The sequence below is a fragment of the Aquarana catesbeiana genome, linkage group LG03, assembly GCF_042186555.1.
Source record: "Aquarana catesbeiana isolate 2022-GZ linkage group LG03, ASM4218655v1, whole genome shotgun sequence".
NCBI classification, from domain to species: Eukaryota; Metazoa; Chordata; class Amphibia; order Anura; family Ranidae; genus Aquarana; species Aquarana catesbeiana.
In genome coordinates this window covers 121,539,841-121,566,588 of record NC_133326.1, presented here as the reverse complement: position 1 = coordinate 121,566,588, position 26,748 = coordinate 121,539,841, and the positions used below count along the sequence as shown (strand labels likewise).

The 26,748-nt window shown below is 42.7% G+C and overlaps 1 protein-coding gene across 4 annotated transcripts in view; it reads right to left on the bottom strand.

Moving 5' to 3' along the window:
- The window catches only part of MYO9A (myosin IXA), a 177,673-nt gene that overhangs the window by 84,390 nt on the left and 66,535 nt on the right, over positions 1 to 26,748 (bottom strand). For all 4 annotated transcript variants that reach the window (XM_073619113.1, XM_073619115.1, XM_073619117.1 and 1 more), the window contains 6 exons: positions 14,461 to 14,555; positions 12,150 to 12,212; positions 6,645 to 6,744; positions 4,227 to 4,283; positions 3,942 to 4,039; positions 441 to 567 (listed from right to left, as the gene is read on the bottom strand). In XM_073619113.1, the coding sequence (XP_073475214.1) occupies positions 441 to 567; positions 3,942 to 4,039; positions 4,227 to 4,283; positions 6,645 to 6,744; positions 12,150 to 12,212; positions 14,461 to 14,555 (540 nt within the window). The remainder of the gene's footprint in view (positions 1 to 440; positions 568 to 3,941; positions 4,040 to 4,226; positions 4,284 to 6,644; positions 6,745 to 12,149; positions 12,213 to 14,460; positions 14,556 to 26,748) is intronic.

Genomic DNA, 26,748 nt, shown 5'->3' with positions numbered 1-26,748 from the left:
ACCTGACCCTGGCCTGTCAATGTTGGTCGACTCGTACTGCAATTATATTAGACAAGATGAATGATGGGACAATAGGAGACATAAGGACGCATAAAGTGTTGTAAAGCCATCAAAGAGAAACAAGGCTACTCTTAACTTAACCTATACACACACACTTAAATCATTTGTAAATTAGTACTGTTCTGTACCATTAACAGCCTCTGTAGAAAAGCCAGTCAATTTGGAAAAAAAAAAAAAAGAAACAATGCTGCATCTGGTGAACAAATGGTATTCATTACAAGCAGCTTGCCAACTGACACATGCAAGCATTAAAGGGGCAACCTGATTATATGTGAATTATTCCTCTATTTCAAAACATGCATGGAAAACCTCTACAAATATGTCCCTACCAAGAGACAGCAGCGGGGAGTGGAAAATATGAAAAATCATTCTGGACTCACCTTCAGAAGATCAGATACAATGCGGAGAGTATCAGGGTTAGAAATGTCAATTGATTCATCTCTGTATGCCTTTCTCTTATACTGGATGTTTCCAAGGTGAAGGATGGCAGACAGGAGAGACACAATCCTATTGTGTGTGTAAAAAAAAAAAGAAAAAAAAGAAGGATATTTTCCACATGCAGAAACAATTTATCAGAAGACAAAAAAAATCATGGAAAACAGTTAAAAGGAGAATCCAGATTAGGATCACCAGGAAACTTACAAATATATACAGTTGCTGTGAATTGCAAAATAACGACACTGAGAAAGTCATTTACTTCTCAATTCCCTATAAGCCTGAGTGGGCTGCCATTGCCCCCCATTTACAACAGATTTGGTCATCCAAGGCAAAAAGGCAAATATGACCATTGGTGGCCATACATGCTTTGATAAATGACCAAAATATTTTCTGAATGACCTCTTCCGATAGGAATAATTGTTCGATAGTCAACAACACAATCAATCCATATGCTACACAGGCATGAGTGGTATTCCATTGATAGTTGTAAAAGACGATCCCTGTTTACAAATGCAATATCATAAACCAATCTAGTCCAAATTGATGAGAGGGGAAGTTAAAGCCATTAGATCAGCTTCGGATTAGACTGTTTTGATTGAATAACAAATCGATCAGATATTAAAATGGAAATGTGTATGGTGTATGTGTCACCATTTGATGGATGTTTGGCTCAAAAGGGAAAGCCTTGAGTGCATATACAAACGCCCGTGTGTGTATACATGAGGGAGTCCTCTAAAAGTTTCCACACTTTATATATACACATACATACATACAGTTGTGCTCAAAAGTTTGCATACCCTGGCAGAAATTGTGAAATTTTGGCATTAATATTGAAAATATGACTGATCATGCCACTTCGGGCACGCGATCGCGGCTTATCTTGCTGGACATCATTTGACGCCCAGTCAGGATAACTGAACCACTTCCCAGCCATCATTCTGCTATAGGCCAGGCGGGAAGTGGTTCAGTTATCCTGACTGGGCGTCAAATGATGTCCAGCAAGATAAGCCGCGATCGTGTGCCCGTGAGGGCACGCAGCGTGGTGATCGGTGGTGTGGCTGATCACAATGTAAACAGGAAAAGCTGTTTATTGGCTTTTCCTCCCTAGCATCTGATAGACGCGAGTAGAGGAGAGCTGATCGGTGGCTCTCCTAACGGGGGGGGGGTCTGTGCTGATTGCGCTGATAAACAGCCCCATCCCCCCCCCGCGGATGCCCGTCCAGAACCACCAGGGATGTAGCCAGGACCCCCAGAGATGCCCACAAAGGTACCCCAACTGGTATGCCACCCTAGAGCACCAGGGATATGCCAATCAGTGCCCAGGCAGCTGCCAATCAGTTCCCCTTTATTTTGGCCTGCCAGTGCCATTAGTGCAATCTATCAGTGCCACCTATCAGTCCAACCCACAAGTACCCATCAGTCCAACCCATAAGTACCCATCAGTGCAGCTTTTCAGTGCCCATCAGAGTCACCTATCAGTGCCGCATATCAGTGTCACCTAATCGGTGCCACCTAATCAGTGCAGTTTATTAGTGCCCATCAGTGAAGGAGAAAACTTATTTTTTTTTCAAAATGTTATAACAGAAACAAAGAAAAAAAAAATTCCCAAATTTTTGGTCTTTTTTTATTTGTTTAGCAAAAAATAAAAAACTGCAGAGGTGATCAAATACCACCAAAAGAAAGCTCTATTTGTGGGAACAAAATGATAAAAATTTTGTTTGAGTACAGTGTAGCACGACCGCTCAATTGTCATTTAAAAAGCGACAGCGCTGAAAGCTGAAAATTGGCTTGGGCAGGAAGGGGGGTAAGTGTCTGGTATTGAAGTGGTTAAGGATAGCAATCACATGAAGCCATGTTTTATCTTTTTCCAGGGCAGCCTTTTTCTCCTGTGTGATTTAAAAAACCACAAATGTGGGAAATTAATCTTTAATTGACATTTTAACCTGTGTGTGCCACCTTCTGTGTCTGTACCAAGGTCAAACATTCCCGGGTATGTAAACTTTTTATCAGGGCCATTTGGGTGATTTCTGTTATCATTATGATTTAAAAAGGATCCAAAAAACTATGTGATAATAAATGACTTCATGTGATTGCTATCCTTAAATAAAAGACACAGTTTTTTGGCATGATCAGTCATATTTTCAATATTGAAGGGGTAGTAAAAGCTCGTGTTTTTTCACCTTAATGCATCCTATGCATTAAGGTGAAAAAACACTTTGCAGTCACCGGCCCCCTAGCCCCCCCGTTTTACCTACCTGAGCCCCGAATTTTCGTCGGCGCCACCAAGGGACCCCAGAAATGGATGTTCAGGGACAGAGTGCAAAAAGAGCTGAACAGTGGAGGCAAGTATGACATGTTTGTTATTTAAAAAAAATAAAAAACGATCCTTTAGTATCACTTTCATGCCAAAATTTCTGAATTTCTGCCAGGGTATGCAAACTTTTAAACACGACTGTATAAACACACATACGTTTTTTTTTTTTGGTAACCTCAGTTGCCAGAGAGACAGTCCATGGAATAGGTATTGTCAAAAAATGTATAAATCAAATTTATTTATAGGTGCATTAATCTCCAGATTAGCTCCATCTAAGTTGCTTGAAACCCATATTTGTTGTTCATTATATAACTTTTTTATGAGTTCTTTTCTTAAGCTTGAAATCAATGGATAAGCACCAAAACATGTCAAGGAGCTTTAATGTGTGTTGTCGTGTTTTTAATACACATTGCAATGCACTTTGTCTTGACCGTTCACATATATCATGTGTACACCGATATGCATCTTGGCACATGCAACGGACATGACTATTGATGTGTTTCCATTAATTTCCATGAAAAATACATTATGGAAAGACACACGAATGAATAGGCTCTTAGCTTCTCTGGCTATGTAAAACCTCAGGCATGGCACCTATTGTTCCTTTGAACACATGTATGCTCAGTGTTGTCAACCATCAAAAAGTCAACTGGAGTCTGAAAGGAGGCAGATAATCGGAGCTTCCACTTTTGGGTGGAACTCTGCTTTAAAGTTATTTTCGTTTACTGGTCCTAAAACTGGAAAAATGCTAGATTTTCTATTTCATGTTCTCATTGCTTTCTACCATAGTATACTGCATATACAATGTATGATGCCCATTGGCAGATCTTTTTCTTTTTATATTTTTTGTACAACAAAATAACTATGATGGTAGACTGTGTATAGGATGCCCATTGGCAGTTTTTTTTTTTTTCTTCTTAGATTTCCTCTAAAATTAAAATTCCACTGGCGCACTGCATTTTATACTGTACTGCACAGAGTGGCAGTGATAAACTGATTTGATTAAAACTGTAATGAGCTATACAGCAAAGATAAAAAAGGGGGATTGAGATTAAAATAAAAATATCCAATGCCTACCACAATTTGGGAGAGGCTCTAATGCACTTTAGAGATTGCATGCAGAACTTACTGTCTACGTGTGGCTGACAGGAAACCAACCATCTCCATTGCCAGCTGCAGTCGTTCAAAATCATGTCTGAGGTCTTCGCCCTCCCCACTTAAGGAGTCCTGTAAAATTCAGATAAAGTCACAACTTTAGAAAATAAAAACAAGATCTCTCTGTGCTAACTACAAAACGTCATTGTCCAGCACTGCTCAATAATAACAATGCAAAATATAAACAGTCATAACGTGAATGAAAGGCATAATAGAAAAACAAGACACAAAAGGTGAACAAACTGCACAATCAACTTACTGTTTCATCTTCACAATCATACTCTCCCCAGCTCTGTCTCAGTGGCTTATGCGTTTTCTGAAAATAGCAATAAAAAATTAGAAAAACAAGATATGAAAATAGATTACTACAGATCGCAGGTAATCTGCTGCTACCACGCAAGTCAATTCATTCTTAGGACCCGTTCATACTTGTCTTTTTTTTTTTCTGTGCTGCAACATAAGCATTGCGGAAATCTCATTCAACACTATGTAGCCAATTCACATACTGTATATTCCCTAGAGCTCAGCACATACTGTTGAATAAAACAGGATATGTAGTATATTTTTGTGTAACATGTGATGCAGGCCAAATATTTTGAATGGTATATACACAAAAACACACACAATTCATTTTTGTGTACATGTAATGCTTTCACATCATAGAAAACCTCCATTCTTAAATGTTCTGCCGCATCCTAATGGACTAATAAACAAAAAAAAAAAATGCATATTACCAAACTTAAAGAGATATTAAACCCAAAAACATAGATTGAATATATTGCAGGCTACCAATCATTAAAAGGGTACATTCACCTTTACAGAAAATCTGTAAAGTGAACTTACACTGGAACCCCTCCCAATCCCCTCCCCCCAGTATCTGAGGTTGAGCTAGGCGGGTTCTGATTGGTCAGCTCCGACCAATTAGAATGCCTCCTATACGTACCTTTACGAGGTACGTTTAGGAGATTAAGCCGCAGGGATTTCAAATCCCTTGACCGGTAAACGGCGACTCGATCTCTCACAGCAGGTGATCGCGGGACTCTGATACTGCGGGACGGGGGGGTGGGGGTGGGGGGGGGATGGGGAGGGGGTCCAGTGTAAGTTCACTTTACAGATTTTCTGTAAAGGTGAACTTACCCTTTAAAGTGGTAGTAAAGTCCCCCTTGACACTTCTGCCTACAGGTAAGTTTATAATAAAACTTACCTGTAGGTACATGGAATATCTTCTATACATTCAATTTAGGAGACATTCGGTGTCCCTGCAGCCAGTGACGTCTCCCCGCATGCGCTCTGAAGGAATGGCATATCGGTGCCATACCTTCAAAGCTCTAAAACAGTGGCTCCCACATGCATGCGCAGGAGTCAGGTCATCGCAGCTCAGCCACTCAAGGATTGCAGCCCATGAACACAGAAGGCAGACTGGGTGAAGATGGAAGCCGTCAGTGGTGACAGCACAATGCTGGAAGGCTTAGGTTCAATGCAAGTTTTTCATAATGTGCTAGTGTGTATATATATATATATATATATATATATATATATATATATATATATTTTTTTTTATGTTTTTAGCAGACCCTAGAGTATAAAATGGGGTTGTTGCAATATTTTATGTCTCACTCTATTTGCGCAACGGTCTTATAAATGCAATTTTGGGTAAAAAAATAAACTTCAATTAATTAAAAAAAAAACTAGACAATAAAGTTAACCCAATTTTTTGGTATAATGTGAAAGATGATGTTATGCCAAGAATCGTGCTCTTTAGCCTAAGTAAAATCGGGGGGGGGGGGGGGGGGGGGGGTCCTAGCGTTAGATGCACTAGCAGATTATGATGGATTTGACTAAAACCAAACTCCACATGACACTTCTTTGGCCCCTTGGTCCGGTTTTGCTCAGCAGAGGATCTGTCTGCGGAGTGGCCGCATGACAGGCCCATGCCCGCCTCACCTATGCAAAGTAGGCACAGCCAAGCTCTGCTCTATGGGCTGCTGGATGTAAATGGACCTGATCTTTTTTTTTTTTTTGTTTTGCCGTATTGGACCCGGAGCTAGCATCCGACTGCCCCTAGAGGAGAATGGAGGGTCTGATCACTTTTCAGCTGGATCTGATCGGACTTTTCATGTGAAAGTGGCCTTAAGCAGTTACAGCTACCATTTCATTTACTCTTGAAATAAAGGTTTTACATAAAAGCAAGCACCCCCGTCAGTGCTGAATGGTTTGTCTCTACCTTCCAACTGCCACTTTTGCTGGACAGCTTGGTCTTTTAAAAGGAAGCTGAAGAATAACACTTCCTGGCCGGATCATCAGATGAAAATAGTGTAAAAAGGTAACTAATGCAGCCATCAGATCTAAGAATTGATAAGCTGCAATATAATACATTTTTGTTTTTGGGTTTAATACCACTTTAAAATAAGTCATAACCCCATATGAAAACATTTGCAGTAACAAGCTTAACAAGTTACCAAATGCACGCAAGTGTAAAAAAAAAACCCCAATATCCAGCTGTCCATACTTTCCAGTGGTGGTGCTCAACCAAGTGAAGAACAACCAGCAGTGCACTAGAAACAGCTGCTGCATGTAATCTAAACAAAATGTACAATTATTTCTGGTATTGTTTTTTTGTTGCAGTCCCTGAGGCTTAATTCCCAATGTTTAGCAATGTAATATGTGTATGTCTTACCTGGTTCAAATAATGATAGCTCTCTGGCTGACTAAGATGAAATTCTGCTTTCTCCTCCTCAGTCGCTCCAGCCAACAAATAGTAGAACACATGGTAATTCCTGGTCATATTGTACAGAGGATTTATTAATATTAAATTGATAAAAAACACAGACACAGAACAAACCAGCAATAAAATGAGAGACAGACTATAGGACATGCATAGACAATGCATACAGGCCAACAGAAAATTTGGACAACGAGCCGAATAAACTGTACATGCCGCCATGCCCTTCACTGCACCATATACAGTATATACACATTTGTTCACACAAACATGCACACAGTGCATCAGACCTGGCACAGATTCACAGTTAATAACCACCCCATATTGTAGCACAGATATTAGTTTATGGCATAAAAACTGACATTTCAACGGCAAATTACATTTTGTCAATTTTATGGCACGCATGTCGCAAATCCTTTGCAACACAGGCCTACTGGTGGAGATTTACTAAAACTGGAGTACACAGAATCTATTGCAGCTGCGCATAGTAACCAATCAGCTTTCAGGTTTTATTGTCAAAGTTTAATTGAACAAGCTGAAGTTAGAAGCTGATTGGTTACCATGTACAGCTGCACCAGATTTTGTGTGCACCAGTTTTAGTAAATCTTCCCTACTATGTTGTTGATTTGGCGCATGACAAATGTACTTCACATGTGAGACAAAAACATGTCGCACAAACAATAGCTTATTGGGCACAGTGTCTTGTCTGTTACAAGACAGAAGAGTACCTAATGTACCTATGACATTGGCAAAGCCAGATTTCTGAACAGCCAATGTTAGCTAGAGCCTTAAAAACGAAGTTCACCTTTAGGGACAGGTTACACCCATATTTAGGGCACTTGTAATATGTTCTCATCCCCTGAGCCCCCCCCCCCCCCCCCCCAAATGGCAGTGCACAGGGTTCCTCTCCATGCAGCTGTTGAATTAAAATTTCATATGGCTGTGCATGCCCCCCCCCCTGCACAGCCCCATCATTCATTCATACTGTGTAACTGTGAATAAATAAACTACAAGTCCCATCTTCCACTATGGCAGATGGACTTGTAGTTCTTAATAGACTTCAAGTGCAGTAATCAGCGCACTCAGTCCATTGACACTTCCTCCAGCTGGAGAAAGTGTCTATAGAAGCCTGACGTTGCACCCACCATCCACTAATTGCGGGTGCAATGCTATTAATAATAATAATTAAAAAAAGTGATCCTAGGCTTTAAGGCGATAGGGCCACTATGGGATACACCTAGCCAGATGTTGGGCTCCCAGCAAGTTCATGCTGTGCAGATTGACGTGATTTTTTTTTTGTAGTTTTCTACATTCCCATGTTGCATTTTAAAGCTGGATGGTACTGGCATTAGTACTGATCAGTGGCGGCTGGTGCTCAAAATTTTTTTTTGGGGGGGGGGGGGGGGGATGAGGGGTGAAAACAAACTGAAAAATTCTGAAAAAAAACCCATCAATTGCAGCCTCACTGTGCCCATCAAACACAGCCACTGTGCCCATCAAACGCAGCCACTGTACCCATCCAATGCTCCCACTGTGCCCCCCCCACCTGCCCGGCACTTACTTTATCTCGGTGGGGCAGCGGGTGACGGCTGTGGGCAGCAAGCAGTGTCCTCCATGCTCCTCCATGTCTTCTCCCGTCCTCTCCTATGATTGGACACCTGATAGGTGTCCAATCACAGCGCCTGTCATTTCAGCAAATCAGGTGACGGGTAACAGACCTGAGTACCTGATTGGCGGATAGGCAGTTCAGTGTTAGGAAATCGAATATTCGTTTGCTTTTCTAACACAGCTGGGTGAACTGCGAGCGCCAATTATGGCGCTCGCTGTTTAACTTTTTTTGACGCCTGCTGGAGCCTATGGCTCTAATTAGGTGCTTCAAAAACACCCCCCGCAGCTATAATTCAGGTGCCCGGCGCCCCAAAAGGGGCCGGGCGTCTGAATAGGGGGTGGCAGCGGCGGCCATGGATAGATACATGCAATGCATGAATCTATCTATTGGTGATAGAGGGCGTGGTTGGAGAGAGGGGGCAGCGCCCGTGCGCCCTTATGGACGCACCGCCACTGGTACAGATTATAGTGCCAGAGTTGCAACATTGTAAAGTAAAGGGTCTCTAAAGATTTGTGGTCCAAAAACATTCTGACTTAATTGGTGTTTCTCTGTAATAATTGCTCTTCCCCTCTTTACCAAGCTGTCCATTTACACATGTTGCTCACTTACAAATATAAAATGTGGATGGATGTAACAACAGAAAGAAGGCAAGGCATTCATATTGGCTTGAACTGTGTATTTTCCTTCCTTCCACTAAACTTTGCGGCCAGCATTTGTCCCAAAGCTGGCACGGTGGAGATCCCCCAGGACAGCCCTCAGGAAGTGGGTAGCAATGACTGTAATGAAGTTTCCGTTACATGGCAAGACACCAAAACAGTGGCCTCAACAACCGAAAGCCACAAGCTTGGAAGATATTTTTAAACCACTAGCATTAGCAAATGCCTACACAGGTTCCTATCCAGCCCTGCGTAATAATATGTTGCCACTTTATAAATACAGCATAATATTCAGCATTCTGGTATCTATATTAACTGTAGCAGGAACAGTTAGCTGAGGCCAGCAGATGCTCCAGAAACATGTGATATTCATTCATTAAACAGGATTCAATATATGATGATTATACTGAACAGTGTATTTTAAAAGAAGAATTAAAAAAAAAAAAAAAATGTATACTCACGTAGATGAATGCAGCATTGATCCAATGCTGCATCTGTCCTGCGCCGGCTATGCAGCAAGAACTGAGCGATCAAACACCGCTCGCTGACTGCTCAGTTCTGCTCTGCACACCCCACCCCCTGCTTGCCATCTGCCCACCACTTGCCCTGTCTCGGTGGGGCAGCGGGTGATGGCGGTGAGCAGTGTCCTCCATGCTCCTCCAGGTCCTCAATGTCTTCTCCTGTCCTCTCCTATGATTGGACGCCTGATAAGGGGCTGGCTCAGGCTCTTAGCAGAACGCTGAGAGGCTGAGCCTGGTTCTGGTCCAGGCATCTGTGTGAATGTCAGCCAACAGAGGATTTCAGCCCGCTATCGGCTGAAAACGGATCACAGGAGTGCAGAACGAACTGTAATCCTGTGACCTACAGGAAAAGTACAGCCCAAATAAGCTCTGGCTAGTCTTCTCCTTTTAAAGAGAATCTACAAAAGATAAATATGTAGACTGCCACTACTGACATCTCCTCTTGAAAATGCTAGTTGTCTGGCTAAGCCTAAGCTGGCTATACACTGACTGAAATTTGGCCTGTTCAACAGGGACCAGCCGAATATCGATCAGTGCTCAATGGTTTGATCAACTTCGAAGAGTCATGTTAGACATTTTTTCTGGATCAGTGTCTGCAGCTGCTGATCAGTGTAACTGACAGTTGTGGGTCCCATTGCCAGAAAACAAAGTCCCAGTGGGTGGCAGGGGGTGGGGGAACTCCTCCATCCACCTAATGTGTGTGGATGGAGATGGAGGAATCAGTTTTTTACTATTAGCCGATAGGCTGACAAAAAAAAAAAAACAGTGTATGGCCAGCTTTAAAGTACAACTTCAAGGGTTTGTTAACCCATTTAAGACTATGCCAGCCCCTCTATTAGAGGCTGGCATAGCACACTATGTACTTAGTTTTAAAAAACGAGCAGTCTAAATACTGAATTTGAGCTTTCTTCAGGCCGTTCACATGACTCGCGCCCGCTTTACAGCTCCGATGGATGTTTTCATGGGAGGATCCGTGATTTCCCTCTGACGTCAGCCGGGGAGATCACGTGGCCGCACGTCTCCTCCACAGAAGCTCTGTCTCAAAGCTATAAAGCGGTCGTGAGTCACGTGACTGGCTTGAAGACAGCTGAAATTCGGTATTTAGACTGCTCGTTTTTTAAAACTATGTACATAGTGTGCTATGCCAGCCTCTAATAGAGGGGCTGGCAGTGACCATTGTAGGCTTTTATTTTTAATAGTAGTAGGGGATACAGAGACAGACACAGCTGACAGGCAGGAAGGAGGGGGTGAAAAGAGGGAGAGGAGAGCAGGGCAGCGTATGACGAAGGCAAGTAGCCCCGATTTTCATGGTCAGAATAGAGAGGGCATACAGGAAGTGGCAGATTTAAATTTTTTATTTCTTTACAGTTTAGAAGAGGCAGATTACCAGTACAAGCGCTGTGCTGTGTAATCTGCTTTAAGGGACCAGGATCTGTACATATTTTTTTTTTTTTTGGGTTAAACACTTTAAAGGCAAAACTTTTTTTTCTTTTGATAGAGCGTAGAGGGATTAGAACACCTGTCAAGTTGTCATTGCTGTCTGGGTCTGCTTACCGATATCACCAAAAGTGAAAAAGAAAGAAAATCCCACAATTTGGGTTGTCACCAGCACAGAAACGGAGGCGAAATCTTCCAATGGGGACACTAGTTTTTGTGACCCTGGTGACAACCAGAGATTCCTACACCTTGGAGGAATTAACGCTCACTTCCTGTTTTGCCTATGGGACAGGAAGTGAAGGGAAATCTTCCCAGTGGGACACAGATGACAAAAAGTCATTAACAGGGGTTATAATCCTCCTTTACTTTATCCAAAATTAAATAAAAAAAGTTTTGCCTTTAGTTCTGTTATACTAATTCACTAGCTGGATGTTTGCTCTTCTTTAGTAATTTAGAAAGTAGGAATGCCAGAGAAAGCTTTTTGGGGCACTTTTAACTGACTTTTTATACTTTTGACGATCACCCTTTCTCCCCATTTCAAATATGTATTTATTATCATCTGAATTCTTTACAGAAGGTGACATTTGCTTCCACTTTATTTAAATGCTTATTTTGATGTGCGAATGCGGTTAACCTTTGCCCAATAAGATTTGTACAATATACGGTTTGGTAGTATAGTTTGAGAACGGAACCAACAATACTGGGTCTAAGGATGAACATTAATAAGCAATTAAACGGATGGCGGTCAGATTAACACTGGCCATAGATGGATTGAATCGTGGCCGGTTCAGCAGGAATTGGCCGATATTTGATCCATCTTTGGGCATGCAGATTGTACCTAAGTCTGTACAACCAGCATGTCAGATTTTTAGCATGTGATTATTGCCAGTGGCTATAGCTATAGTTCTGGCAGGGGCGACTCCCCCTCCCCCCCACCGGTAAAACACAATAGCTCTGCGTGAGGGATCCCCCACATCAACACTGACTTTGCTGATGGGGGAATCAACCCTTTGCAGGAAAGAAAATCTCATAATTGATGGCTTGCTTTACAAGTAGCGGGTAAAGGAAAGGGGAAGAGAGGACCTCAATCATTAGATTAGAAGGATATGCTTCCACTTTAAAATTATATATAATTAAAAGCTGATTAAAAGTTTGTTGCTTATACAAAACCCATCACACAGCAATGGTAAATTTCTTACAATCTTCCACTGCAGTGTATTTCAGTGACCTCACTCACCTCTCATGCTGTTCTTGGTAAACCAGCCTGGATTTCTCCAGAAGATACTTCTCCACGTATGCTCTGCACAGGGGATAAACGTCAAGTAATAATACAGTGTCTGATTTATATTCCATACAAGGGATAATTATTGAGACAGGTCAAAAAGCAATACATAGATAAAAAGTAGGGTACTTCACAGCAATCTACCATGATAACTGACCTGACAATAGTGATATGAGCGTCCATGTACACATAGGTGCTTGGGTTAAATGATCTATGAGACCCAAATGTTTCTGGGACAAATTTATTTTAACGGTTTCCTTTTTTTCCCCAGTTTAAAAACTTTTAAATAATTGTTTTATGTCTGTGTATGTATATGCATATGCATTTCAATACACATGACACAGAAAACAAAGGCGTTGAATTTACGAAAAAATGGAGAGTGCCGCTCTGCATAGAAACCAATCAGCTTCTAACTTCATCTTCTTCAATTAAGCAGTGACAAAAAAAAACCTGGAAGCCGATTGAGCTGCACCAGATTTTGCACTCTCCAGTTTTAGTAAATTAACCCCAAAGAGTCATGCATTACCTTGCACTGTGGTTACTTACAAGTAGATGTGGTGGCTGCATTCGTTCTTTTTTTTCAGTGTTTTTCTTTCCACCTGGTGATTCTGCAGATAACACTACTTTCTCTGGGTGACTATGCTCACTCCTTCACTGTATCTATGGAGGGAGCCATGATGGTTTCTTTTCATTTCCATTATATAGGATGTGGGGGGTATTGGTAATTTACAGAAGACAGATAAAATGGTTTGTTGTTTGAGTCAAGTTTAAGTAATTTCTGCACTAGGCAAATTGTTATCCTGAAAAAAAGAAAACTAATGCAGCCAGCACACCTAAGGACTAGTTAGCTACAATACATTATAGGGTTATTCTCACATTTAAAATATCCTTTAAAGAATTCCAGGTAAGGCAATTTTTACATAATTACAGCTTGGACTAATGTAGGTATGTAAGCACCATACCTGTGGAATCCAATCACTCTAATAAGAGTGCTACTACAGTAATCTCAACTAGCACCCAGCTCCTGCACCGAGCTCCTGCCTGCTGCAATGTGAACACAGAGGGTTGCTCATTCGGCCCTGGTGCCATTCAGAGAACACTTTCCATTTTCCCAATGAATGCAAAGTGTTTTTTGATTGAAAGAAGTGGGACGGTGACACCAGAACTGTTTGCTGTGAACACTCGTCTAATCAAAGAACACTTTGCATTTATTGAAAAAATGGAAAGTGTTCTCTGAATGGCGCTGTGCCCATTGTGCAACCTCCTGTGTTCAGTAAGCAGAAGTACATCTGCTCAGCAATGGACCCGGAAGCCAACGGCAATCACTGTAGTAGCAGTGCCTACTATACTGATTTCTAGCTTCCACAGGGAAACCACAGGTATGGCACATACATACTTACATTGATCCAAACTGAACTAATGTAAAAATTGCCATACCTGGAATTCAGTTTTAGGCAGATCCAAAAGCAGCGATCTGAACATGTATATTTTTCCCAACATTGTCCTCTTTCCTAAAACCAATGATATTTACAGATGTATGCATAGAGCTATTAAGGCAATTACTCTTTGGAGCCTCATCGCCAGGTGGTCAGTGTGCATTTGCCTTCCACTGTACAGCAGACTGAATGCATACTCCCGAGCCATGTTTGCCAGCATAACTTAAATGCACTTTAGTTTTCAGGAACTGATTTATCACACACCAAAAAAGCAAAAAACAGAGACTTCAATATTGTAAGCCAGTAACTCGGACTATATGAGATTAGAAAGCTGAGCAGAATGACTGGATGTTATAAAATAAAGAAAGTTTTCCTCTAAAATGTTTTACAGAAGAGAATTTTATTTTTTTTTTTTTTTTACAGCAAGAACAAAACTTTCCAAGCACCCAATGTATGGCAAAACCACGCTTAAAGCCCAACCAGGGGGAAAGGAAAAAAAAAAAAATTACCCTTGCAGTGATTACCACCCCCCTACTGCAAGGGTTAAATGCTTGTTCTTGCCTACGGGTAGAGTAGTGGGAGTATTACTTACCTTTACACACTCTCAGTGATGGTTGCACTCCTACCTCCTCCACTTACAGTGCGGGGTTAATAGCCCTGCATTGTACGTGATGAGGCCGAAGGGCCACCCACAGCCCCAAACGCTGGAAGGGTTTTTATTCTTCCAGCCCAGAGTTGGGCCCCATAGAGTAACAATTGGTGATCTGGAATACATTATGCACATATTATAACATTACACGTGCACATTAAATACATATATGCTCCCTTACCCACGAACGGTTCCTGTCTCATGGTAGTTGACTTGGATGAACTTCCCAAAGCGACTTGAATTGTTGTTCTGAGATGTTTTAGCATTTCCAAAAGCCTGAAACACATCAAAGAAATGACAATATAAGGCAGGTGTTAAGAGGGGAACAAATAAGCAGATGTCTGAAAAATCAGATGTGCCTGTGCTCACAATGACAGCTACTTACCAAAATACAAATGGAATCTCTTTTAGATACATGTACAAGCCTAAAATGATGTAGCAGCACAAGGGAAAGAAATCACAAATCTTTATTGTGTCACATACAAAACAAACCGCAATTCGTGACATTTCAACCCTACCTGACTTTTATCAAATTATATAAAAATACAGCTTGATAAAAACACACATTAGGATCGAAATGTCATATACCAATTTTGCATGGAGCTGCTGCAATCAATGACTGCTGCGATGGTGGAATCGGTGCATAGTGTCTACCAGTCAGCTGACCACCACTGATTGCTGTCACTGTCAGCTCTATACCTTTGTGGTAAACTGAATGACCAATCCGGGCATTTTTAGAGATTCTGCAACAGTTCTAAGATCCCCTGCAAACAAATCAGCAAGATGTGTATGTCGCTTGCAACCAGCCAAACTCAGCTGTTAATTTAAAGTTTGTTACCCCAACATTTCATATTCCAGATATGTACCTGCCGTACCTTGTACTTGTGTGAAAAAGTATCCTGTACTTTTTGTATTGCTTCCTTTGTGTGAAATCCCTGTGTCCCTGCCAGTCCCTCTGCTTTCCTATTAAATACTGACCACACTAAGCAGGAGAACACACCGTGGTGCTATGTGGGAATGTGATCAAAAAAAGTTTTAAAAAAAGGAAAAAAAAGGCATTTCAAGTTTTTTTTTTTCTTTCTTATATTTATATACAAATGTTTTGCCTTTCATATCTATTTTATTTCACAAAACTTTTTTGGGGTTTTTAACCACTTCCCACCCACCCAGTGGGATATTCATCGTTCTGGGTGGACGTCATATAAAGTCCTCCTGGAAAGGGACGTGTTGCAGTGCGATCTGTCACCTATCATCTATGATTGGTCACAGGGATCACATGGTACCGGCAGCGGGCTAGTACACTGCCGGTACCATGTGATCCCTGTGACCAATCATAGCAGATCACATGACAAGTGTAAACAATGGACAGCTTTGTTTCAAGTCATTCATTGCATACAATTGCTGTGAAGTGATGCTAGCTGTGATTGTCGCAGTGATCACATGGTACAGATAGGGCCAATAACAGCCCATCTGTACCATGTGATTGGCTGCAGCCAATAACCGATAATTACAACAACATACACTGATTGAATCAGTTTCATTCAGTAAAAATGGTTGCGTACAGTGAAATTCACTGGTATAAGCAATCATAATGTGTAAAAAAAAAAAAAAACCTGATCACTTCCCAAGAGTCTGATAACACCGTATTGATCTATTGACAGATGATTTTTTTTTTTTTTTTTACATACTGTCACCAGTCGGTGTAATGGCATCACCACAAAACCAGTTACATGATGACACTGTACTGCACTGGTGACAGGAGGTAAGAAAAAAAACAAATTGTGCAATTTTTTTTTTTTTAATTTCTTCATTTGGCAAAAAATTACAAATTACAAAAAAAAACCTGCCATGCCTCTTGCTAAATACCTTGGACTGTCTACTTTCCAAAAAGGGGTGATTTGGGGGATATTTGTACTGTCCTGACATTTTAGGGCCTCAAGAAACTAGATAAGCCATCAGTACATCAGGACTGATTTATTTACATAAATATATATACCATAGTTTGTGGACTCTATAACTTTCCTACAGACTAAATAATATACACTGATTTGGGTTATTTTCATCAAAGAAATGTAGCAAAATACAGTTTGGCCTACATTCATGAAGAACATTTATTTGTAAAATTTTATAACAAAAACTAAGAAAAACGTTGTCTTATTTTTTTTTTTAATTTTTGCCTTTTTTTTTTCATTTGTTTAGCAAAAAATAAAAAATCCAGCAGTGATTAAAGCGGAGTTCCGCCTGGAAAAAAAAAAAAAAAAGTCAGCAGCTACAAATACTGTAGCTGCTGACTTTTAATATAAGGACACTTACCTGTCCAGGGAGCCTGCGATGTCAGCACCCGAAGCTGACTCGTCCCTCTGCTCTGGGTGCAGGTGTCGGCATCCTTACCAAGGAAACAGTAAGTGAAGTCTTGCGGCTGCACAGCCTGTTTCCCACTGCGCATGCGCGAGTCGCGCTGCGTGTTCTGAATGTCTTCTAGGACCTGTGTGTCTCCCAGAAGGCAACGAGGGGGGGGGGGGAGGGGCCAGACATTGGATCCTTCCCCGGAAGTGGGAGCAGATACCTGGATTTGACAGGTATCCGCTCCCCTCTCCGCCCTGAAAGGTGCCAAAATGTGGCACTGGAGGGGGGCAGGAATCCGACTAGCGGAAGTTCCTTTTCTGCGTGAAACTCCACTTTAAAGCGGGGTTCCACTCAAATTTTTAACTTAATCTTACCCCCTTCAGTTAATTGCATAGATATTCAAATGCCGCACAAAAACTTTTTTTATCGCTGTAATTAGCTTTATATTGTACTTTATTGTGGTACTTCCTGTCTCTCCCCCCATGGGAGTAGGCGTGTTTATTGCCTTTCCCCGGCGCCGCACTGTCTTCTGGGAGCTTAGGGTCAGGCTTCCCAAGATTCAGTGCGCAAACAATGATCATGCGTGTGAACAAGCTGTGAACAGCATTCACCGCATCCAGGAAATCGATGCTTGTGGGCTTCACATGCCCACAAGCAAGATTGAAACAGCCAGCATCACATTTTTTAAGTTATTCTTCAGTACGAAAACAGACAGAGGCGGAAATATTACACCCAAACTGTGAGTATTATTTTGGGATTAGCAAAGTGTTTCAATGACCTAAAAAAAAAAAAAAAAAAAAAAAAAAAAAAAAAAAAAAAAAAAAAGATTGGTCGCCGGACTCCAGCTTTAAATACTACCAAAAGAAAGCCCTAGTAGTGTGAAAAAAAAATGATAAAAATGTCATATAGGTAAAATGTTACATGACCGCGCAATTGTCATTCAAAGTACGACCTGGGCAGGAAGGGGGTGAAAGTGTCCAGTAATGAAGTGGTTAAGTATTAATACAAGGTATGAAAGGCATTCACCTGAAGAAAAAGAATGCAACAACTGTAAGGGTAGAGGTGACACAGCAAGTGACATCACAAACCAGGAAACGTGCAGAGAAGCCACTTTCGATCCACGTTCATTTCTATTTTAAACTGAATGGGTTGTTTGTAAATGATCACCTTGTAAATCACTTTAAGCACCAATCACAAAAACACATATATAGAACTAGAAAATAGAACCAACTGGTGGTCCACTTCTCCCTGCTGCAGAAATATCTACAGGAGTATTTTAAGCATTACAAGCTGAGCTCCAAGGAAAGTAAAAATATTTCCTTGAAGTGGGGCTGCCCCAGAACTACAGGGTTGAATACTTATTTACATGTAATGGTCTGGGAACAGCACTTTTATTTACCCGAACTTCCAGTCCTGCAGGCTCCTTGAGAGCCGGTTCACACTGAGGCAGCACAACTTGCAGTGCAACTGCCTCAGGCGACCTGCACACGACAGCAGCGACGACTTGCAAAACGACTTCTATATAGAAGTTAATGCAAGTCGCCCCCAAAGTAGTACAGGAACCTTTTTCTAAGTCGGAGCAACTTGCGTCGCTCCTATTAGAACAGTTCCAGCTCCTATTAGAACGGTTCCATTGTACAGAACAGGACGCAGCTTGTCAGGCGGCTAGGTCGCCTGACAAGTCGTCCCAGAGTGAACCGGCTCTCACACTGCAAGACTGGTCCCTGCGGCCTCTTCTCTCCTGCACTCCAGTGATCTAGGGTCCTCCGACGTCATCAAGACCATTGCAGATCCCATAGCCCTGCATTAGATGTAAGCATGCCAAGGAACAGTCCACAGCTGGAGCATGGGGCAGCACCGTCTGCTGGGGGGTGGACTAAGGACCCCTTAGACCTAAACGAACATTTACCCCCGCAAAGCAGAGGCAGCCCCACAGTAAGGGGGGATTTTTACTTTTTCTGGAGTTGAGCTTTAACTTCATAGTGTGTGATTATATACAGTATACCATGTGTCTACACTGTCCATGCATTGGGTGATGATGGCTGCATGTATAGTCACTACATAAGAAAACAAACCATGGGCACACTACTTCACTAGTGACGAATGATAAAGCTGGCCATACATGGTGCAAATTTCTTTCCTGCAACCACAGGAAGAAAACTGCAAAGCCATCCCCACCAGGAGAACACAGTGATACCAGCCACTAGCGATAATCGGAAGTAAAATCCAGAAGGCTAGTTGTACTCAAGGTGATTGATCAATCAACTTGGTACATTCAGCCTGCCCATACATCAGGGGTGAACAATCAGTGGCCCATGGAGCCCTCTGATTTGGCCTGTGACCTCCTGCTCTGGGATGGCTGGTTGGCAAGCCCAGATTGCAGTTTGCTTACCCGCCATGCTAGAGCATCAGTATTGTGAATGAAGCCAGCGGTAGAGGAAGCAAGCAGCTGCAGAGCCAATGCTTTCTGTATAGGACTGGCTTCCGTCATAGGCGGAGTGGTACCAAATTTACTCCACCAGGGACAGCAACAGTCGCGATACCTGAAGAAAGGGCAATTCCTGAAAGGAAGACCATTATGAAAGGCAAGTTTATTACTAAAATAACAGTGTATATATGGGCATTTCTGTTATGCAGTGGTTACTGGGCTGCTTTCAAACTGATCGGCAGGTGTAGCGCAGTGCACCGGCGGCTTACTTGCACTGAGCCATAGACTTATGGTTTTACCTGTGGGTTTTGTGCACAGCTGCAGGATATAATAAAGTTCTGTGGCAAAATACAGCTAACCCACAGGAAAGCCACAGGTGCACAGCACTGCACCCGTGGTGTGGGTAGAGCGCTGACCATCAGTGTAAAAGCAGCCTTAGGCCCCTTTCACATGATCAATCTGACCCAATCAGACCTTCCATTCACTTCTATGGAGCTGCAGATGTAAACATCTCCGCCTACCTCCAATCCAATCTGGTAAAAAACAGAAGTGGATCGGTCCCCTTTCATCTGATTGGATCAGAGGGCCCATAGAGTAGAGTGGCCTGTGTCTGTGTCCGCTTTGCATATGCAGAGTGGACATGGACCTGTCATCCGCCCACTCCGCTCATTGTTGCCCATGACTGGTTACCAAGTCTTTTAAGTGGCCCTCGCTCTTCAAAAGGTTGGGCACCCCTGCCATATATGGTTCCAATCTCGGCAGGTTCAGCAGGAACAGATTCGAACCGCGTATTGCCTGCCTAAGGAAAACAGCTTGATGTGGGGCATCAGTAAAGCTGGCCATACACAAGTAGAATCTGGTTGGAAAATTTTGATCATTTATTGAAAAGTAAAAAAACATTAAATTGGGAGATGTAGGCACAATACTATGGTGCCTTTGTTTTATATTAGATGCCCTGCAGGTTTACAACCACTTTAACACTGCGTTGGAAACACACCAATACTGAACAGTGACCATGTTGGCATAATTACATTGAAGTGAGCACTGGCAACAAAGAGGCCCTTACTTTTAGACAGACAGTCATGACAACCTGTTTACATGACCTCCTCAGTTATTTGGCAGTGGTCCTCCTGCTCACAACTCTCGTCAATCAGCAGTTTTCACATAGCTGCCAAGCAGCCTTGAGGCTTCCATCAGCCAGAGCTGCCCAACTTTCCTCTATGTGATATTAAACACCCCTGAAAATGTATGTCTTTTCAAAGTGTTTCTGAGCCTGGTCTGAGCTTGTGTGACATGGTCAGTACTGAAAGGCAACAGATGACTAGGGACAGGATCCACCACACCAAGAAAGTTAAAGTGGAACTTTACCCATAACTTCTTGATAAAAAAATAATGTTCTTTAGCAAGGAACATACATTCATAATTATGCTACCACAATTGTGCGTTGTAAATTACAACAGCATTGTTCCTGTTTCTTCTTGCTGGAGGCTGCCATTTTGCTGAAGCCCAGAGCCCCTGAGCAGCAGTAAATCATTAGGCTGTCAGCAGATCGACTTATACATTTTCAGCACAATGTCTAAAAATGGAGAGCAACTGAGGCTGTACAGAGCAGGGTGAGACAGTGTATTACTTGATTTTAAATAGTATAGACACTTATTTTTAATGTTTTGCATAGCTTTACCTGCAAAAGGGTCCAGCCTGAAGTGATCAATCAAGACTTTCTTAATTTCTTAAAGTGGAAGTAAACTTCCATCTTTTGCTTTTGCCTATTAGGTAGGCCTATAATAAGACTTACCTATAGGTAGTGTAAATATCTCCTAAACATGCACCGTTTAGGAGATATTTAGTGTACATGCATCCAGTGACATCACTGGTGCATACACTCTGAAGGAACAGCCACCCATGCAGTTTTTTCAGAGCCCTGTCCTGTGAACAGCGGCTCCTGCGCGTATGCCAGTCACAGAGCCGCAGTCCGAGAACCCAGAAGCAAGATGGGTAAAGGTGAGAGCGCCTTCAGCGCTGACATCTCAGCGCTGGAAGAGCTTTGTTTTAAGGTAAGTTTAACATAATGTGCTAGTATGCGATCCATACTAGCACAATATGCCTTTACCTTGCAGGTACAAGAAAAAAAAAAAAAAAAAAAAAAAAAAATTGTCCAGCAGTTTTCAACTGCTTTAAAAAAGTTCCACTTTAAAGCGTTTGTTAACCCATTAAAAAAAAAAAAAAAAATGCTGCTCCTGTCCCTTTAATGTGCAAGCTGTAGCATGGTGCTTTTGCTTTTTGCATTACTTCTCTGTATCCCTTAGGCTTCATGCACACGAGACGCCGGTGCAAACTCTGCTGAACACGTTTTTAAAAGCTGAAACCGGCGTTTAGAAATGGACGTTTTGCCGCATTTGCATGCCGCGTTTAGCCACGTTTTACCGCGTTTGTGTCTAGAAGCGTCTGCAAAGCAGATATGTTGTAGTGCTAGTTCCACTGTGTTAGCACACCAAATTTGAGGTTCCTAGCACCAAGTGGTCCCGAGATACAGGGCCCCAAAGTTGGGTCGCAAAATGTCATTCTTTGCTCTGCAGACGCTTCTAGACGCAAACACGGTAAAACGCGGCTAAACGCGGCATGCAAACGCGGCAAAACGGGCGTTTCTAAACGCTGGTTTCAAATTTGGGGTTCCTAGCACCAAGTGGCGCCGAGATATGGGGCTCCAAAGTCGGGTCATAAAATGTCATTCTCTGCTGCAGTTTGCCATCATATTTCTGTGTTTTCTGGTCCAAAAAATAGGGTTCCGTTAAAAACACTTATAAGATGCAAACACGGCTAAACGCTCTACTGGCTTTTAGCTGCATTTGGCATCTGAAACGTGGAAAACTTTTGCGTCTGAACCCATTTTTTTGCTTCTGGAAAAACCGAGGTTAAAACGCAACTGCCTAAAAACGCCAAAAAACGAGACTGTGTACATGGACACATAGGTTAACAATGGGGAAAAAAGTGTCCAACTGCCTCTGATCACACGTTTAACAGCGTCTCGTGTGCATGAGGCCTAACAATACGGGTTTGATCCTGCCAGGTCCTGGCTTCCCCCCTGAGAACTGACCACGATCATCATGGCAGCTGAGCCAAGATACTGTGGTCAGAATGCGTGTCTGCTTCATCCGCAGCCGTTCTCTCTCCTCTGTGCCTGTCTTCAGCTTCCCCCTCCTCCCTCTTCCTGTCAACACATAGTCAGGAGTGAGAAAAATGGTCTGATCTCATCTCCTCTCCTCTCTCAATGGTAATGATCCCAAGTCTGCGAAAGTGAAACTGTTAATCAATAGTAACTCCACCCTGTCCACAAAGTTCGATTTAGAGGAATCAAATTTATGTTTTTACAACATAGATATGCTTTGTGTACTGTCTTCAAAGTTTCTAGTGCATTTAAAAACATCATTTTTCTTTGTTTTTTCATGTTGATTTTTTTTTTTTTTTATCACAGTCATATGACTGGTGTGGCGCCAATCAGTGCTCCACGGCCACAGGGTGTACGATCACAGATTCCTCTTCTGATGTATCTTGCATTCGTCAGAAGGAAACTGAGTCACACCTACTCGGCTCCCCACAGCAAGGAAGAGGGGACATGTGAATGAGTTTATAACCCCAGATTACAAGGTATTTGAAATGAAAAAAAAAAAAAAAAGACACGCTGCAATGCTTAGGGAAGCATATAATGTCTGTCAGATCAATATATGGCAATTGGGTTAACAACCACTTTAAGCATCCTTCTGATCAATGGTAGCTTTAGAGCTGCTCAGCAGCACTGTAATGTCCCGTACACACGATCGGATTTTCCGCCAACAAATCTTGGATGTGAGCTTGTTGGCTGAAAGTCCGACCGTGTGTATGCTCCATCGAAAATTTGCTGTCTGACTTTCTGCCAACAAATGTTGGCTAGCAGGTTCTCAAATTTTCCGCCAACAAACTTTGTTGTCGGAATTTTTGATCGTGTGTACACAAGTCTGACACACAAAAGTTCACGCATGCTCGGAATCAAGCAGAAGGAGCCACACTGGCTATTGAACTTCATTTTTCTTGGCTCGTTGTACGTCTTGTACGTCACCGCGTTCCCACGTTTGGAATTGTTGGCCAACATTTGTGTGACCGTGTGTATGCAAGACAAGTTTGAGCCAACATCCTTCAAACAAAAATCCACGGTTTTGTTGTCGGAAAGTACGATCGTGTGGGGGCATTAGAATTATGTTGACAAGCAATCATGTCAAAAACAGCCCTCTCCATTCGAGTACAGAACTGCTCAAATGGTTAAAGTAGAACTATAGGCAAAACGTTTTCTATGGATAGGGCAAGGTATAACCCCTGCCGGGTTTTTTTTTTTTTTTTTTGCCATCTGTGTCCCATTGGGGAGATTTCCCTTTCACTTCCTGTTCCATAGCCAATAGAAAGTGAGAGGAAATCCCTCCAAAGTGAGGTGTAACCAGGGTCACCAGAGTTAGTGTCCCCATTGGAAGATTTCCCCTCTATAGTCCAGATGTTAACCCAAATTGTGGGATTTTCTTTTAATTTTCACTTTTGAGAACAGTAAACAGGACAAAAGGAGAGGGTGAATCTCGGTAAGGGGCTCACAGACTGCAATAAAAACTGACAGGTGTTCCAACCCCTCACCATTGTAAAGGGTTCTTTTTTTTTTACATAACAAAATTGTCATACTTATCTGCTCTGTGTAGTGGTTTTGCACAGAGCAGCCCCAATCCTTCTCTTCTCGGGTCCCCTGCCAATGCATCTGGCTCCTCCCCTCGTAAGTGCCCCCATAGAAAGCTGCTTCCCATGGGGGCACGCATGCGTGCTCACTCCTGAGCGCACACAGAGCATGGCTTGGTCTTGCCCCCTGCTCCCTCACTGGCTGTGACTGACAGCAGTGGGAGCCAATGGCGCCTGCTGCTGCGTCTCAACCAATGAGGAGGGAGAGACCAGGGAGAGCTGGTTCGGGCTCAGGCCAGAATAAAGGTGGTGGGAGCTGCACACTGAAGGTTTTTTACCTTCATGCATAGAATGCATGAAGGTAAAAAAAACTTCAGGCTTTAGACCCTTGTTAAGCACAAATGTAAAATGCATCCTTTGACAAGAAAAATACATCTAACAAACTCTGAACTGCAGGCGGCTAGAAGGAAAAGCACCAGAATTCTAGATTAGCATCCTGAAGGGTTCAGTTCACATATATCCAAATTGGATGCAATTTGAACCACATCCGATTTGCATAACATGTGACCCAGTCTTGCTTTCAATGGTGCCAGTTCACATTTATGCGAGCCGGTTGCGGTGCGACTTAGGTCAGGTGAAATTTAAGTGTCAAAGCATATTACTCTATAGTGTGTAGCTGCCTTAATTCAAAGCACATAGTGCGGTTCCTATCTGCTCTCCCTTTTCTCTGCTATCTGCATGAGCCACTTCTGGAAGGTTATGCAGATGCCGCAGAACCACAGACCCCCAGGGGGCGACCCCAAACCCCCCCCCAGACTCCCAGGGGGCGACCCCAACCCCCCCCCCCCCCACACACACACACACACACACACACACAAAGCCTGTGATTGACAGCCTCAGCTGTGCATGTTTTCCCTATAAAACTGTGTAGAGGGGGCGTGTCCATTCCCTCCACTCAGGTCCCTGATAACACTCATCTCCCTGCTCTATGCTGTATAGTGTGTGAAACCAGGTCCTTGCCCCCTGGCTTCTGAAGCTCAGAGATGCTGTGTAAAATTTGTGCTTTAGGAGGCTATCGAGAAGAGAGGGCTGCAGATAAACAGGTACAACCTATATAGGAGGATTTATATTAACTCTGTATCTCCTGAGGCTTGTCAATTCACTGGGTATATGTGAGGGTTTACAACCACTTTAAAAAGTGATTTTAAAGGCTCCCCCCTTTTTTTTTTTACCTAAAAAAAAAGAAAAGAAAAGAAGAAGAGGTTTATATTTGCCTGCTCTGTGGCACTGGTATTGCACAAAGTGGCCCCTTGCCTCCTCTTTTGGGGTCACCTGCCGGTGCTGTCCATTTCTCCTTTCCGAGTGCTCCCGTAGCAAACCACTTGATATGGGGCACATATACGTGCATCCAATGACACATACAGCACAGCTCGGGTCCGCCCCCAGCTCCCTCTGCACTGGATTTGACAGCACCAGGAGCCGAGGAAGAAAACAACTAGTGAATTTTTTTTTACCTAAATGCAGGTAATGTAAAGATAAAAAACAAAACAAAAACCTTGCGACTTTAGAGACACTTTAAAGTATAGCTAAAAGGCAAAACTTTTTTTAGCTTTGGATAGAGTGGAGAGAGATTAGAACACCTGTTAGGCCTCATGTACACTGCTGCTGCTAAACGGACGTTTAGGAGCAGTTGGGCATTTTTTTCAACTGCTCCTGAACTGTACACAGGGTCGTTTATAGTTGTTTCTAGGCAGTTGAGTTTAGAGGCCTTTTTTGGAAAGCAAAAAAATGAGTTCAGATGCTGGAGTTTAGAGCCAAATGCTTCTAAACGCGATAACTCGCATTTAGCCGCATTTAGTTTACAGCGGTTTTTCATTTTTGGCTAGTTTGAAAAAAATATATACTGTATATACTCGAGTATAAGCTGACCTGAGTATAAGCCGAGATACCTAATTTTACCACAAAAAACTGGGAAAACTTATTGACCCAAGTATAAGCCAAGGGTGGGAAATGCAGCAGCTACTGTAAGTGGAAAAGAGGGTCAACGATGCCCATTTGCATGCCTCACTGTGCCCATCTGCCTGCCGCACTGGAGGTGGTGTAGCCCCTACACAAACAGATGCACAAACAATACTGCCAATTGAAAACTGATGGGCAGGGGATCATTACCATGTAGGACAACTATAAAGAAGCATGTAAGATAATGAGCCTCATCAACCCTAATTATGGAGCGGGAGGGAGACCTGGTGGGAGAGATATAATAGCCCCCCACCAGCGATCTCCCTGGTCATGTCAACATGGCACAATGCACTGACAGAGGAAGCCGGTCTTACCGATCGGATTCTGCTCGATACATGGTGCCATATGTGAAGACGCCCCGTGGCAAATATATCTTTCCTGGCCAGTTCCAGTGTCTGGAATGCACGCCGTTGTGTTTGCGCTCCAGACAACAGGAAGAGCGGGCCTGACGTCACTTCCTGAGCATCGGCAGCCGCTCGTTAATAGCATTGGCGGGGACGATGGATCGCCACCATTTTGTTGGGGAACAATCATAACGACCAAAAGAAGTCAGTATCTATCCTTTCCTATTTAATAGGAAGTGATTAAACGGACCATCATAGACGCCCCATATATAAAGGCGTCCAAACTAACATCGGTAAGCACTGTAGGGGGAGGGAAGGGAGAGGGAGGAGGCGGGACTGTTACACCGCACGGCCGTTGACTAGACTGCATGTCACAGCGCCGGGAGATCAGGCGCATGAGGCTGCAGAGGGACAGTGACTCGAGTATAAGCTGAGGGGGGCATTTTCAGCACAAAAAAATGTGCTGAAAAACTCGGCTTATATTCGAGTATATACGGTATATATTTTTTTTCAAACCCTTCTAAACGCAAACGCGGCAAAACGCTGCTAAATGCTGCATGCAAATGCGGCAAAACTGACGTTTTAAACATGGGTTACTATTTCTCAAGTTGAATCATTCAGGAGAGAGTAAAAACATCCCGTG